Source organism: Tenebrio molitor, chromosome 7 (assembly GCF_963966145.1).
Source record: "Tenebrio molitor chromosome 7, icTenMoli1.1, whole genome shotgun sequence".
In the NCBI taxonomy this organism is placed as follows: domain Eukaryota; kingdom Metazoa; phylum Arthropoda; class Insecta; order Coleoptera; family Tenebrionidae; genus Tenebrio; species Tenebrio molitor.
Genome location: NC_091052.1, coordinates 7256871 through 7274633, shown reverse-complemented (window position 1 = coordinate 7274633; position 17763 = coordinate 7256871). Strand labels below are relative to the sequence as shown.

The 17763-nt window shown below is 35.9% G+C and overlaps 2 protein-coding genes across 6 annotated transcripts in view; both read right to left on the bottom strand.

Moving 5' to 3' along the window:
* Positions 1-15038, bottom strand: part of rdx (BTB/POZ and MATH domain-containing protein rdx) — a 31594-nt gene extending 16556 nt beyond the window's left edge. For 3 of the 5 annotated variants that reach the window (XM_069053134.1, XM_069053132.1, XM_069053133.1), the window contains exon 1: positions 3771-3932. In XM_069053134.1, the coding sequence (XP_068909235.1) occupies positions 3771-3871 (101 nt within the window). In that variant the 5' untranslated portion in view covers positions 3872-3932. Of the gene's footprint in view, positions 1-3770; positions 3933-7450; positions 7811-14884 lie in introns of those variants that run through there. The other 2 variants (XM_069053136.1, XM_069053135.1) reach the window with 2 other exon arrangements.
* A 99-nt stretch (positions 15039-15137) lies between these two features.
* On the bottom strand, positions 15138-17257 carry Orc2 (origin recognition complex subunit 2). Its single transcript, XM_069053127.1, has 6 exons — positions 17044-17257; positions 16786-16965; positions 16605-16733; positions 15753-16553; positions 15468-15701; positions 15138-15413 (listed from the first exon to the last, which is right to left on the bottom strand). Exons 1-6 carry the CDS (start codon positions 17048-17050, stop codon positions 15211-15213), a joined length of 1554 nt encoding a protein of 517 aa, XP_068909228.1. The 5' UTR covers positions 17051-17257; the 3' UTR covers positions 15138-15210.
* Positions 17258-17763: the final 506 nt, after the last annotated feature.

Genomic DNA, 17763 nt, shown 5'->3' with positions numbered 1-17763 from the left:
AGTGAACACCAGTTGAGAAAATTTCAAAGCACTGAGCAGCCGATTTTAATTAAAATCAATCACCACACGGTATCGCAATTTAGACCATTTCTCCTCAATCGCGTTCTGCGCATTCATTCAATTTCACGCGAAAATCCCGTGGAAATTTTTGAAAATATTAATACTACCGCTGGATAAACTAAAACTTGGTGGTATGACGCACGAATTCTTTCCAATTAAATCATACAACACTTATAATTTTATTTACACTGAGGGCTGAACGTTCGGTTTAAATTATGGGGAAAAACCGATTTTTCAGTTTTATCGCGAAAGGATTACCGGTCTCGCGATAACCGCCGCCATGCAAATTTTGATATGTATAAAATAGAGGCCAAATTTTTTGATTCGCTCATCTCATGGCGACATTAAAATGACATCAATTCTCTAAACAATCGCTGCTTGCCGCGATAATCTTTACGGAAAGAAAACCACTAACATACAACTTTTATCATTACCACGTTCCATTTCCAAGGTAAAATATTTCACAAACTTGATTGTCGGTTGTGCAGCTCAAGGCAGTTTTTCCTCGTGTTTAAATCGTTCGCGATGGAAGGAAAACCTGCCTTTCGTCGAGCAAAACAATCGAAATTTTTGCAAAAAATTATGTAAACCAACACAACGACGCCCTTGAATCCGGTTAAAACAAACACTTCGACGTGATGAAGGTCTCCGAAGTTATTTTCTATTATTGCCGTGAAAAAAAAAACGTAACACCTGTTACATAATTCGAGAAAAAAAAAACATCCGAAAATTGGACTTTTAAAAGTCGATGCACAACCGGTGACATTATACATTATATAATACATATTTTATTTCCACCGAATCATCTTGAAATTATACATGTATGCGAACTCGACCTTGCCCATATAAAATAGGCTGGCACATATGATCTAATCCTAATAACAATAATTGTTAATGTGGTGCGATGGTGTGAACAAAACAAACAAACGTGTCTAATCTAATCGGACAAGATCGTAAAATAAAATTAAAAAATCTCGCGCCAAAGTATGGCAATTAAAAAATTAGTATCGCGGTCAGTTTTCTAAACTTTCATCCACGAAAATTACGTAACGATTTTACCAGACAACCGTTTCGATTTTCCTTCCAATTAACAGTTTCGAGCAGTTACCCAGATTCCGACTTTCCAAAACAATTTAATCGCCGAACAAAAACCAGGAAATGAATTGTTTTTTCCCCTCCATCATCAAATCGGGGACTATCTGGTCCCGGTATGGGTTTTTCATGGGCGATTGATCAAATTTACCTTCACTGGCAAAAAAATCAGCTCGAAAAAATATCAGACGATCTTGAACCTCTTCTCGGCGCGAAGAAAGTCGCTCGATCGGATCGAACAGTTCGGACGTTGCTGGGTGAGGGAAAAAAACCACAACCAACTCGCTCCTGCATAACTTGCGAAAATGCGGAATCGAACCAAAACAGATAGCATTTTCTAAGCGCGCGCGTGTCTGATGTAGAGTATGAAAGTAGAACGGCGAAGTCCCCCAACATCTCCGCTCTAGATCCGGAGCGGGCCAGGTCAGGGGTCGCCATACTGTTCCCCTTCTCTAAAACGTGGTGCATTCGCTCGCTGTTCTCGATAGGAAACCTGGTTATGGCCGACGAGGACGACACCGACGGGCCACATCCTACCAATTGCAAAAATGCGCCGTATTCCAATTGGCGACGAGGGGCCTCGAACTGGAGCAACGACCAAACTCCATTGTCGATAATACGTCCGTGAATTGAACCATGAGCTTTTGCCTTTATAGGTCATTTCCGACCTTTTATGAAGCACACAAGTACACCCCTTGCGCGTCCCGAAATTTGGAATTCCGAACGACCGTCGTACCTGAGCTTTATTCAATCTTACCAGGACGACAAAAAAAAATACACCGCCTTCAGGAACGGCTGAAGAATCCAGGTTCCCACAATAAAATGCTTTAATTTAATAAAATTCCTCTGAAAGTACAGCCAGCCGGAGGATTACATGAGCTCCAAGGATTCGCCCACAAAAAAAAAAAAAACAACGCAGCCACCATACCGGGAGTAGTGATACATATTATGAATTTATTTTTCAGGCTCGTACAGAAAATTCCCCAGAGGTAGGATGGCCGTTGCACTAGATTTGCGAGTATGTCACTAATGCACGTGGTCATTAACAGTAATCTCTCGATATAACTATATCCAGGTCAACTTTTAAAATAATTAATACATGTGGGAGGCTTCTGGGTGATGAATGGTTGCGGAATTGGATGCTGAAAGTAGTGTACTAATTTGGGAATGTCAAATTAAACGTTAGGACACGACAATGACGACATACAATCGCTTGACAAGACGGAAAACCGTAAAACCAGAACGTCGTATATTCATTATGCAAATTTGGACGCGATAGATCTTTTGTGCTGTTACGGTTATGAGAGAAAGATGATTTTGCCGGACGAAACAATAGGTCTGGAATACGTTTTTAGTAGGAAGTGAAATCAACTTTCGTATTTAAAATGGAACATCACGTGTTCGGGTCAAATTAACAAGTTTTACCTAAAACAAAAACTCTTGTCATTTTTCAAGATGATTATCTTTATCGTTGTCATCAGCTGGATGTCAAATTCAATTAAACATGTTCAACTGATACCGGCTGAATCGTTGACACGAGTAGTTTGCTATCAAGAACGAAATCAACGGATTGTTCGAAAATAAAAGCACTTCCAATCTTCCAACTGTGCATTTCAACAACATTTTTGAAGGAAGCGATTTTAACGGTTGTTTTGCGTATTATGTAGAAGAATACTTTTGAATGTTTCTTGTGATACATCCTTATTTGGCCCTCAGAACAACCTGATTAACCCCAACTGAGCCTCACAATAGTCAAATAATGATAATTGAAAATAATATCTGATTCAATGTTAGTTATACAGTGCGGCTCTTGCTGGAGTCATAGCAACGGAGTATACGCCAAAGTCAAATCCATTATTTGACAGTTGTAAAAAACTTGTAATAAAACATTGTCAATCTCACAAAATTAGAACGGAATTATTCACTTATTATCTAACGCTTCTTATCAAATTAATTAATAGGTAAATAGGTCTTCAGGTATTTATGTCGACTAAGCATGATAATGTATCGTCATAATTTATTACATTTCAAATGAAAAGAGTGCACTCTACTTATTGTGGTACACTAGGACAGTGTATTTTTGTTGTGTCAATCTTGTGCAAGACTTGTACCACTATATTAATTAATTAGTATATCTATGGGTCACTGGAAATGTGACTTTTACGCAAATTTCTCTAAATAATCTTAATCCCAATATTTTGCTTTGTTCCAAAAATAGCGATTCTATTTCGAGTCGGTTTAAAAGTCCAAAAAGTGTCTTTTATTTTGTTTGAAATTCCGATTCGTTTCCAATTTGTCTTAGTAATTCGAACCGTAAGAAGCTTGACGTTTACGAGATGATAATAAATAAATAATAATTTACATGTGATTACTGATTTAACCGTTGTTTAATAGTGATGACATTCGCACCGAGCGATGTAAAAATTTTGTAAATATGTTAATTAAAACAGAAACGGATGTTGTTCGATCATCTTATCGCGAATACTGCCGCAACAAAATATTTCCATAATTTGAACGAGCGAGCGCAAAAATTTCGATACCGATTGCACAATTAAGTTAAATTAAGACTAAAGGTTAACTTGAACGATTGTCCAATAATTATTTTAAATCTCTTTTACCTCCAACGACCGGACCTAACGTATTTCGACCCCTGGCACGCATCACACGCGAAGAAAATCACCGGTTCGACGTTAAATCGAAAGCAGTCTTCTGGCTTCATGTCGAATTTCCACGTTGTTTCCGCCTTGATGTGACATCGCCATCGCCACTTATCACACTACTGCTCCTGCTCGGCTCGTTCACCAGGTGATAAAAGGATTATCAATGTGACATTGGGCAAGTGTTAGCGCGAAAAAATATTTTCATTTGTTCGCTTTTTCAACGTGCAATTTATATCTCCTAAAATTGCTCGCAAGGCCAGCACGTGAAATAACGCTGTAAATGATTAAATAAAACGGCCTTGCGTATTAACGCGTAATTGCGAAATTTTTGATATCACTGGAGGTTGTCTTATCTACGATCAATAAAAGCGAAGTAGCAAGTGCAAAAATCAATTACCTGAACCGTCTCTATATTGATCGAAAGATCGTTTCCTCCGCGGTTTTTCGATGATCGCGAAAATATCGAAACGTACAGCTCGCGGAAAAATCGATTCGCATAAAATATGCACATGCAATGAAATCAGCAACTATATTGGTCTGCACAGCACCACGTCGGGTTTATTTTGGTATATTCGTTTATTGCCAAGGTTACAACGTATTAACGGATGATAATAACAATAATGATTAGGAATTGCTATACTTGAGCGATCTTATCCATCCGACACTCGTGAATGGAATAACAAATTCAGACGTTTGCCTCAACGAAAAAATCGACCAACACCGCACCTCTCTCAAAACTCAATAAGAAAAAATTATCTTCACATTATTCGAAAATGAATGTTTGCTCGTGTTACAAATTATAGCCTGTTTGACATTGACGTCTTTTGACTATGTGCCCACTTTATTTGGTTTGATCGATACCCACATAAATTTCGCGAACATAATCTGATCGGTACGGTAATTATCGTACGCATTATATACAACCGTGTTTCTGCCAAATACTTGTCAAAACCGAAATATTCTAATCCGCTTCCACCTACAACAATGTTATTTTAACTTTAAAGTTATGTTTCCCCCTTACACAGGAATTTCTAACGTGGCGCAATTAAGGTCAATCAATGCAACTAGAAATAAGCATTTTTTACGCCCTGGTAAATTCATTTCGAGTTATCCTCGTACGTAACGTAACTTTATGGAACAGATAAAAAGCGATGCTTGAAACATCGACGAACGAACTAACATCCGTTCGGTTCAAGTAAATTTAAAATTTCATTAATTTCGGTCAACAAACAATCACGAACGTTTCACGTCGATTTCAAAAATACATACACACATTTCGACAAAAACAGATTCCACTTACCAATAAACGCTAACGTTTAATCGAACAATTTAAATATTTATTTATATTTGTTCAATCCATCAATTCGTGTATTTATTATTTTGATATCAATTTAATTAACGTTTTGTAAAAATTTTGAAAGGATTATATTCGCACATAAGTGTTACAGTTTAAGCACCGAAGCTTAACCACCGAGTGATTTACAAGGAAAGGCAACTTCTACTCTAATTTATCATAAAATAGCATCACGTAGATGAACATTTAAATGTTTGCGAATTTCAGTGGGAACGCATGGTTTGACGAGTACTACGGCAAAGTTCAACCGGAATTTATAACGTAGAAGTGCAAATGATCAAGCAAACGCATTTTTATTCGTCACCACAGATCACAAAGCTGTTTGTAAACTGGTCGTAAAAGTTACAGTGGACTCAAGACGTAACATTTTGCAGAATGCCTCCGTAAATAATATGCAACACATTGTGTTTAAGCCATTATGAGGGTCGAAACATCTGTTTCCTTTCCAAGGAACGCAACAATTACTGCAACAATGTAGACAACCGTTCCTGATCTATCTTGATAGTCATTAGAGTCTGCTGGCGGGGTTAATCGGATAATTATTTTTCCACCTCAATGACGTCTTCGATACAATCACTTTCTTATTACTTCGTAAACTTTTCAAGTTTTACTTCTAATTATCGACACAATAGCACCCACATTACGGTTAGCCTTCGTGTGCCTCAACTGTCTTCAGACCGTTTCAAATGGATTATAAAAAACGCACTAACACGGTGGAATCCCAAGAAACATAATTAATATTATTCAACAATTAATTCAAGTTTATTTCTAAATCGTCTCGAAGAATCGTAATACAGCCAATCTGCGGGATCATTATAAAGTAAACCGATGCATTAATTAATTACAATAATTTGGTTTAGCGAACATGTGATCCATTATCTTGTCAAGTAATGGTTATCAGTTTTGTTTAAAGATATCGTGTATAACTACCAACGTCGCTGTCTTAAAATTTAGGCTTTTTCTGTTGCTAAAAATAGTGAACTGTAAAATGGGGATTAAATGCCAAAGATGATTATTGAATAAGATTCCTTACTACGTGACATTGTAGTAAATCCAGCAATGTTATTTTACAGTAGCAAACGTTAAGTCTTGACGCAAATGAATATGCAAAGATAAGATTCCCATTATTTGTTTTAAAACACTTTTTCGAATGAGTTACGTTAAGGTAAGAATTAATTTTTCCAACTGGTGGGCGACTTCCTATGGACGAATTAATTTTTGTAACGGATAACGGAGTACTTATTATACGCCAAATATGGAATTATGTGGGAACGTTACGATCAGCAATTGTCATTAAAATTAACATATCCATAATAGAGTGTCTTTTAATTTTACGTTACTCAATTAATTTTTAAAATTTACATAGCGCGAAACACTTTCTCGTCTGCTATTTTAACCAATTTCTTGAAGCTCGAGTCACTACCAACGACAATAATTATTAATTACATTCCGTGGACCCGGACAAAAGTGTTGAACGCAAATTGAAAATCTAAAACGGACCTTACGGCGAAAAAACGCCGTAATTAAAACCCAATTAATTTTGATAAGGATGAAACGCGCCTGTTATAATGAAGAGTGCAAATACCGCAATTAAAACATAAATTATATCATCCTCGACGATAAATAACTCAAATGCCCAGACCGTAATGCAAAAACAAGAACAAACAGTACGATGCATGGAGCTATTCCCGGACGATGACCGAGGCCTTGGAGGCCTCCTGGGTCCGATGGCCCCACGAAGAAGAACAAAAGTACGCAGCTGGAACGCCCGAAAAAAAAAATATAGAGACGTACAACTCGGAGTCGAGGCCGCAGAAATGTCGGGAAAAAACGAGGAACACTCTGATGGTGAAAATACCCTTGAGCCCGACAGCTGAGGAACGAGCCTCTCCCCTTGGTACAGGGCCGGACGTGGTGAATTTTCGCAGTCGACGAGACGGTAGAAAGTTTCCCAAACCGTGGCATTTGAATGTAGGGTTTCATGGTGATATTAGTCGGCATTTTGGGGTCATTGAAAATCTCTAGATTGAAGCAACCAGCCGTGCTCTACATAGCCTGGCATACATAAACATGGGTGGGTTACTCTATTATGATTGTTTATAGTGTTGGTACAGTCTAGGTCCGAATCGATGCACCGACGACAACTTTGCGTAGTCGCGAGGGTTGCCGGCAAGTTCAAATGACTTTGAACCGGATGACAGTTGGCTTGGTAAACTTCAACCGAACCAGACTATCGACGCAAACTTCTGTCAAGTGTGGAATGTTCTTTTTTTCAAAATCTTACCTAGCTAAGGCCATTTTAACATTGGTTAATCCAATTTGGTTTGGCAATTTCCACAGGAAAATCGATCACTGGCCGAATTACTCCACTACGTGAACCGCACCACTACCGGCACACGTTTTTTCACTTTCTCGCTGTCAAACTTAACCCTACTTTAGAAAAATAAACAAAACGCCGACCAGATGAATAAATCCATCTCCACCAGCACACAGCGGAGGACTACATCAAATTAGAGATCCGTGCTTTATCGTCCCCACTCCCGGAGTACCATACAAAAGCACCAATCGGGCGAAGTCGACTGAGGTCGCCGGCGACGTCAAAGACAGAGGAATTCTGAAATTCTCTGGTGAAGATAAAGCTCCGGCTCGATCAATAAAACCGAAGTCCTTCCAACGTTGCACCACCTAAAGCTCTGCCGCACTGAATTCAAAAAACCCAACCACACCGACGTGATCGTAAATTTCGCGCATGTGTGTGCCGACCGTGGAGACGCCGTCATATTAAATTTCGGGGGGGCAGTTGGGAGCGGGAAAACGACGCAAGTTCATGAACAAGGGGGTGGACCGGATTCCGAACAATGGAATTATTTATCCGACCGAACGGCACAGCACACACACTAAACGGAGATTCTGAAAAGCGGCACGACGGAAAAAAGCACGCGGTCATAGCAAGGTCGGAATGGAATCGTTGCGATTTAATAAGCCCGTTCAAAATTCAACAAGGACACCATAAATAAAAATCGAGATCGTAGGAGACGAGAACAAAACTGACGGAAATCCAGTCAGGAAATATAGAAAGCGCAGACAGACTGGACGTTGCGACGGTCGTGACGACAACTTCACCCTTTAATTCGGCAAAAGCACAGTGGCGGTTATCGTTAACCGATTGTTCGGCGCCTACTTCATACGATTTCGTAACGAAAAGATGAACATCCCACGGTCTGGTGATGAAATTGTGGCCTCTCCTTTCAATTTTCCAAATAAAACTTTGTAATTTCGTTCCGAGCAATCCTCTCTAATTGGTCAACTGTTATGTTTAAAATCCGAATTTTTATTACTTTATTGGGGCTATTTAGCAATCTTCACAATTTTACCGAACCGAGGAAGAATCTATTTTTAAGGTTTGTAAAAACTCAGGGCTTTTAATTTATTTCGCCCAATAACATGTGCTGTGCTTACGCTGGTGGGATTCAGGGTATCGTCGCCGCCTCTTTTGAGCCCACTTGAAATATTTGTTTGTACAATTGTAAGAGAACAGTCGTTCATTGCGTAGTTTAACAAGAGGCAACATGAGTTCTGCACCCGTTCTTTTATAAACTTGGCAATTTAAAATACAAATAAAAAGGAAAAAGACATTTTACTTTATTAACAATAATGTCATCGACAACAATAGTTACACAAAACAAAAAGGAAAAACGTTCACTACTATCTAAACTGTAAAATATTTAAGAAGTCCGATGCATTTCCGGTCAAACCGGAAATCCCTCTAATAACTTTTCATCACGAAACAGGAATAAATTACTGTTTCCTCATGAATTATGTGAAAATCATATTGCAATTCTATCCTGTCTAGAAAACTTCAAACTTGAAGTAACCTTAATTGACTTTGGTCGTTATATTTTTATAGGCTATTAGCATATCAAGTAGGATGAATAAATAAAACTATAGCTTACAATCTTTTATTCAAATAAATAAAATAAAAACTCACCTAGTATACGGAAAATTATGGCTTATCATCTAATATTTAATTATACTAATTTGAAATCAAAGAACCATTGTTTACTTGTACGAGATCAAAAAAAGTACTCCGAACGGATGTGCCACGTAGAAAATTATAAGCGGCTAATTTCAAATAAAGCTCATTTCCAGATCTAAATGATGTAATCTAACGTATGAAAATTAAAACTGAACATAGTTGTAAATACCAGTTCGCGAAATAAAATACCCAACGTTATCAGCTTCGCAAACAACGGTATAACACTATTTCATTCTGCGTAAGTACTTTATGTAAAAATATCTCTTTAGACATTCTTGCGTAAAAAAATTGTCACAGTAAATGTAAACTGTGTTATACATGTACGTCCTAATTTCTATTAAAGATTGACTCATGAGAATTTTAGATTGTTGGCCATTCTAGTCAATTAAAATGCTCTCTACAAATAAATGAATGTAAATTACATGTTGAAAAGATGAGAGATATTGTTCACTTCATTAAAAAAACAATACTTTCTTTCATTCTAGATTTGGCACGACACGTTTTTATTGATGCTCCCATGAAATTAATACCTTTGTTATACAACTGCTAAATAATTAAAAAGCTTCCAAAAATCAGCTTTACGATTATCGATTGAACTAATAACGAATAAATCGTTCATTCTGAAACGCCCCCATTACTTAATAAGGACATCGTACACTTGAGCTAATTTTTCTGTGTATTTGTTTTGACAATCGCATTGTAAATAAAAGATTTTGCGTATCTGACGCTTATTTGACTCATTATAAATATAGGAAATGATATGCCGTTTTTTTTTATCGAAAGTGATGTAACTTCCAATTATTATATATTGACACGTGGATCGTTCAATGTCAAATCACACCAGAGCTTTTAATTTTGACTACTCTTTACACGCCTGTTGATGAAGTTAATAAAAACAACGTTTAGATTGTTTCCAATAGAATTTAACGCTTCAAAAACTTTAATATTTGCACCCACCATTCATATATGTACTCGTATTTTGTATTTTTGTATTTTGAAATTCCACGTTAATTGGAATACGAACCAATGCATTCGAATAACTCGTAAAATGTAAAATGAGAAAAAAGAGCTACATAATTAAACAATTCCTTACCGACATTAATGTAAGTCGGCTTAATAAATTTTAACCAACGAAAACTTCCTATCAAAAGTATAAAATTATTTTATGGGTAATTCTTGTTGAAATAGATAATTTTTTGTTTCCTTTTATCTAATTTCCACCAATATATTTACGTACTGTCATAAATTACATACACACGCTTCCATAAACACCCATTTACCATTATGTACACGATAAAATTAACCTAACAAATAATTATAACATTTAATTATTTTTATTTTTTTCTAAAGAACCTTCACACTAAAAATAAAAAAATAGAACAATATAAAATAACCCAATAGAGTTACACAAAAATATTTTCTTGACTTGATCATATAAAACCTTGATTTGTAGCTGAGGCCGTCTGTGATCCCAACCGAAAAGTTTGAATATCTTAGCCAAAACTTTACTGTTTTATGACGCAAATCCACAAAACCATATATCCTAGTTCCATCCAACTTACAAAGCTGTTAAAACTTTTCACTCGTTTTTATATCGTAATCTGTACGCCGCCTATTCATTTGATTCGTTTTAACCAACAAAAAATGAAAGATAATGAAATAAATCAATTTTCGATACGTACGCAACCAGCCTGCGTATGGATTACGTCCTCTGTTTCAAAAGGTTACAACCGAAACAGACAATAATTAGTTTAGTGAGAGTTATAAGCAGAGGACACGAAATATTGACCTCGCACGGAGAGGTCGCCGAGGAAACGCTGTGCCGCAGACCGCGAAGAAGAACAACATTTTTGGGTCAAATTAAATTAAAAGGGTCACTTTGGTGGTAAATCGTCCGGAATAGGAACACCAAACAACATATAAAGTGTGCTTTTTTTTTAAGTCCGACTTATATTCGAATAAATCCGTCTCCTCTGCCTGTGCTAAAATAAACATGAACGTCTCTCCTCTATGCAGGAGAGCTCGTCTTGACCTGAAAGCTTCACACAACACTGGCACTCCGTTAATAAAAAATATATATATCAGAGTTAAAATTCCAACGTGAAAGTATCTCCGTGCGTTGTGTTTCTGTTTTAAAACACTTTGTTGGCCACTGGTCTAAATTTAATCCCACTCGATCCAGAGTGTTGTGAAATCCACTTTCACTAGCGTGGCCAAGTTTCATAATAAAACGGGGACGATTCTTACAATAATTGATTTTCATCCTGCAGTCGGTACCTCGGGAAGACCCTTCGAAAAGGACGCGGGATACACCGACCTTATAAAATATTACTAATGATACTAATTTGTGTCGCTGCATGCGACGAGAACGCTCAACTTACACATCTGCTTGTGTAACATAGTCATTTGTGACATTTATAAATTAAATTACTAACGTTCTGCCAGTACAATTGGAGAAAATCCGGCTTGTTTCTCAAATCCGAAATGTAAAAGTTGCGAATATTCAATTTGCAAAGTACTTTTATTTTGAAAGGCGAAGATTACCCAGATACGGAGAAAACTGAGATGAAGATATGGAGAAAACTGATCCAAGTTTTACACAAACAATGAAAACCGAATGAACAGTTTTATCAGTGAAAGTGAGAACAGATATGTTTCGAAAAAAAAAAGAAATGGAAGCAGTTGCTTAGAACCAAGTTTTTATTATTCCATTTTGACTGTTTAGATAGATAATTTTAGATACAAGAAAAAAAAATCACTAGTAAGATCATCTGTATTTCTGCTTTCTTATTGTGTATTCAAAGCAAGTGGTGTATGCTAGACGTCGTTCCTTGTCGAGATTTGGTAATATATCTTCTAATATCTTTCCTAGTTGTACTTGCAAATGAGCTTACTACCAATTCTACATAAAAAAAAACCTGTTTTACATACCGCTTATGTTTTGTATAGGTCCTGGTCCGTCGAAATCAAACTAATTAATAAAATTTAAATAATGTATACAATACATGAACAAAAAGCTAATTCTTGTCGAAACATTTTTCAAATTGAATACTTTCCAATCGAATCATCGTTCCGGAAATCTTTAACCCATACAATCTTTTATTAAATTCTTATAAAATCTGAAACATGTTTGATGTTAAAGAAAAAAAATTAATTTTGATTGGAAAATTCTCCTCTATTCCTGGCTCGATTGTTCTCCAGTTGAGCCAATTCATTTACCACAAAGCGAGCTCCTTGAAGTTCTCTTCGAAAACTTCTCACAAGTGTGACCAAAACGTTCCGACTAGTCATAAATCCTCATCACGATTAGGGGCTTGGATTTGCGTCTACGCCTTCTCTTTAGTAATTTGCGTGGTTGTTGCAAGCGCTTCCTCCATATTTTCGTGAACAAAGTTCACTGGACACTTGCACAAAAGTAATTGATTTTTTTTTAATCAAAACAAGTTTGAATAAAACATGCGAGATAAAAAAAGCACAATTCCGTATAATTGGGTTATCGGAAAATAGTGAAGACGTAAAAATTATATCGAACGTTACGGTGTACTTTTATTATTGAATAATGACGTCGAGTTTCATTTTTTAAACACGATTATATTTTTTATCAAAACGATTTACCAATCATAAAATTCTTTTATGCACCGCTTATCTCAAAAAGAAACGAGTCAGATATGTTTAAACGGGCAAGTCCCTTCGCTTGTCTTTTAATAGGCGGTGAAGTCTATTCAAGAAAGTTAACGACTTTTTCACCCTAGTAAACTGAAAGCTAGTAAACTTACAACAAAAAAACAGAGGAAGACCCGAAACCTAAATATACAGTTTTGTAATCTAAACTAATAAATTCTTAAATACAAGACGTCATTTTTTGTAGCAAATGTAGATTTCTAATCAAGGAAATAACGAACGCAATGCCAACGATAATGAGTAAATGGATTTGCAATATAAAGATTACAAGTCGATGTCGATCTTAACATTGACAATAGTACGCAACTAAAAACGTTGCAAACAAGGATCAGCGAAGTTACTTAAAGTGAACCAATGTGTGCGTACAACAATCATTAATTTTATTTACGGTGCGTGATACTGGTTGGTTTTAAATAAATGATGTAATAGTTAAAGGAAATTATCTTTAGTAGCCGTAAATAAAAAATATTCAAAGTCGAGCAACAAATTATAAACATTTTAATACGCCAAACAAGAGTTTGCTCAATGCTGACGTTTAAAATAAAACTTCGATGCTGTTTTGGTTCCCCCCGTTTTATTATATCGTAATGCATCACGATCTTCACCGTGAATGTTTGATGAAATAAAATATTCTGGGTGGGCAACAACGCTTCCGGTTTTACTGGAACGATCATAATTTATATTCTCCCATTAATCTGACACCAAAAATAGTGACATTGATGGTAGTAGCACTTCTACCCAGTTGGTGTGTATTTATTACATTGAACATTATGACACTGAATATGATATTTTATATCGTGGTACACAAAGGACGAACTTTTGTGTCAATGTGGTCTCCATATAGTCAACATCGATTCGTTTTTATTAAAACATTATTTTCGATTTTCCTTGCCCCAACATCGGTTTAGCATTAAAAACAAATTGCCTACAATTAGGTGTGTTTATTTTCTACGACCGTGTCACTATAAGATACCCCAAAAAAACATCAAATATGAAAATTGTTTACGACCATTTTGAGATGATAAAAACTGGTAAATGAGGGTAATCTACAAAAATCGGAAACACCAATGAGCAGATTGATGGCGAAAATTGTGTCAAAAACTGTCAGTAGCACTTGTCCTATAACACTGTTTATCTGTTCCATTATATCAATATTTTTCACGCACTGATAACGTTATATTTTTGCCTATCACCCGCTCCTGACACGGTTTGAGCTTAATTAAAATTTGCATCTACACTCAAGGGTTACTTATCAATCAGCTGTACTAGTAATGGTGCATGTTCTACAAAAGAAAAAGTTTTCAATTGTATCTGTTGATAATCGTCGTTAATCCTGACACATACATGTTGTGGCAAAGTGAATCAAGCTCAGATGTAATTTCAGTTGCTCTCAACTTAGCCATAACAAATTGCTCTGATGTGCAGTCAAAGGGCTTAATTACGTTCCAGTTTCGGCAAGATTTGCATGTCAACTGTCGGCTTCAGGTTAAACGGCGTGATGTAGTCGAATGAGGCGAGTCACTTATAAATGACTTTCAGAGACAGCAAAATGAAGATATTCTTGGAAGAAAAGCAGGTAAGGATAGTGTGTCAATATATTGAATTAATGTAGCCCTTGGCCTGACCCGGATTTTGTTGAATTACTTAACAATGTCTGATCACAGACAAGCGAGTGGTTTTAATAACGCGGGGGCAAAAAATGGAAAACTGCCTTTTACCCCGAGCTCCGCAATACGATTTAACCTTGAAAAGTTCACACTTTGATAATAAAACAGATAGGATACAGTGTTTGTTTTTATTTGGAATTATTTGCCAGTCTCACAACAAACGCATTCGACGTTCTATTTTTAATGCACGATTTTTTGTGGACACGCGAACCACCTTCAAAAGTGTTTTTCGGCTGAAAGAATTTAAAACGGTGTGACTTTGAGCAAAAATGTGGAAGTACCAATAGTCAGTACTACAAAAGATAACCTTCAAAAATAAACATATGATACATACCCGATATTTCACGACTTCTTCATCTACTTTTGCACCGGCAACATTTTAAGTTAACACCAAATAACATTTTCGCTTGCAATTTTTACATTAATACCACTGAATTCGATTCAAAATCGTTTTTTTCCTCAGAAATAAAATTTAGGACTGCGGAACCATCTTGTCGTATGGTTGCAACTGTCTTTAACAGATGGCGTCGAGTGATTCGAATTTAAAAACGACAGGAGCTGTCAACGTGCAAATTAACAAATCAAGCTTGGGAAAAATATATTTTTATTGTAAAACAAATTTGTTCAAAACAGTAAGGCCTCCTCTCGATGCACAATACTCTAGGAGTTTGACTGTTCAGTTAAGAACTGCTGGAGAACGGTATTGGGAATTGGAATGATTAAATATTCTGTTCCATCAGGTGATCTTTTAAATTTCACCATTTTATGATCCACGAATTCTGTCAGCTGAGCCCTCAAAGCGAGATCCGAACTTACCAAAAATGCCTCCCGGCACAAGGAATATAAATCTTTGAAAGCTAAACCTACAAAGATAATGTCAATGGCAATAATCTTGTCTTAAATTTTATTGTAATTACCCTGATAATACTGCTTTTTGCCGTTTTCGATTTGATACTTAACTAGAATAAGGTAAATCCCTTTTGAATTACTTGTCAAAGATAAGAAAACGTTTCTAAGCGATGACAAGGCCAAGGTACCAGTTCTTTGTACCATCATAGAACTTTCAAAAGAAGTCTCATCAATGTAAGGATGAAATGTTGTAACGTCCCACCAAGTAAAATTGAACTTGCTGAGCTTTGAATGATCCCAAACTAAAATATACATTCTTACTATCTTATTCCTAGGAATAAATTAAATATTACTTAATGGTGCATTTATGTGGTCTATTGAGGCTATCAGATGGATGTTACTAACAGCAGCAAGTCTTGCAAAAACACTTTGAGCTTTACCACTCCTCATCATATCGATGTTATGAATAATCAAGTACAAATGCGTGTCTAAAATGTAGTTAAATTCACGTTCAATAAGATCGCACGCTTCATATACATTGGCGGGATTTTCTTTCAGTTCTAATAAATTTATTATGATGCCATCAAGGACGTCTTTAATAGATAATGACGGAAAAAATCCATTCACTACAATTGTTGGCAATTTCTTTAGATATTTTTCATGAAACGTGTCAAGTATTTCTTTTTTTGAACCTAAACCATACAATAAAATATTGATGTTTTCATGCATTAAGTACATCCACTTATCAAAATATGAATAGTTTGAAGAAACTAATTTATTAATGGCAGTTTCATGTTCACTACCAAGTTTCATCTTAGATAAGAGTTTTTGCAACTGATCCTGAGGCAATCTCGGAGTTTCTAGTTTATCTAAAGTGTGATTTGATGTGAGAATTTTTTTTGTTGTATGATTTGAAAAATAATCATCAGTCTTTATGGTATAGCTCTTATTGTTAACTTTTTTTGACTGGAAACTTTGTTTACTAACAACTTTGCGCGTATTTTTTGATTGTTCTGTTTCATTTTCACTGCTTTCACTACTCTCAGATGTAACTTCTGTTTCAGATTCCTCATCTGAGTTAACATACTCGCTGCCACTATCAGAAAAATCTGCTTCACTTGATTCATTCTCTTCCAAAATTTGCGCCACAATATCTAAAATAAATCAATCAAGACAAACACCTAAGCTCCCCCAAAATAATCTACCTTTTTTCACTTTATTTCTGACAGTATGTGGAGTTTTTGGAACACATTGTGGAATCACAGCTTCACATTTTTTACGAGTTTGGAATGTAAAAAGTTTATCCCCAGAAACATGATCATTATCATGCAATACTGTAAATATATGTCAACCTTATCTGAGAGACATGAAGCGTCCACAATTTACCTGAAGGTTTCTCTGAGGGTTCGCACTCATCAGATTCTGACTCACTTGCAGTAAATGACAGTATTAATTTATTTCCTTGTCGCCTACCAGATGCGGAGGCATATTCCTGGGCTCTCAAACTTTGTTTTCGTGGTCGCGTACTTCGTCGAGGCGAAAAAATATCTTGTTTTTTAAAATCACCTAAAAGATTGCAGGTTATGTGGGTATTGTTATGTAAATAAATTTTTTAACTGATAAAAGACAAATTAAATTACGGACCTTCCATATTACTGCTCCTAACAAAAAATAAACACAAAGAATTCAAAATAATCACAACGTAAACCAACAGTTTTCTAAATTTGGCGGTTCAGTTACGTCCAATAACTTTTTTCAAAATGTAAGGTTGTTTGGCGCCGTACCAGTATGCAACCAAGTATACACAAACTTTTTTTTATGCTATTTTATCTAACAATTAATCTATTATTTTTGATCTTATATTGGCGTTTACTCTCTTTCTGACAACATAACTGAAATGTGGTAAATTAATAAATAATCTTCTGCTTTATCTTATTAAGTAGTTGTATTTTATTCAAACGGATATGTCTGCCTACCATGAGATTAAAAACCTAAATATATCTCAAGGCTTTTAGAACAGCAGATCGCAGCAAATGATACTTATATTGATAAAAAAAAAGTGGGGAGATTTAAGCTGGCATGGCCTGATGGTTATTTTTGATAAGAGAGTTTATTATTACCTAAAATGGTAACATTAGAGAAAAACGTTAAAAAAAACATCTTTCCACTTTTTTGGAATTGTCGCACAGTTAACTGAGTATCCGGAAAATGACTAGCTATTAATAGGATAGAAATTGTGCTTAAAAATAAATACAGCAACGTTTCAGGTCAATTCAGGCAAGGTCTCAGTTGTCACACTTTTGTCCATTAAAAAACCTTGTTTGTAAAATCGACAGTGATCGCGCATTTACAGAAGTAGAACTG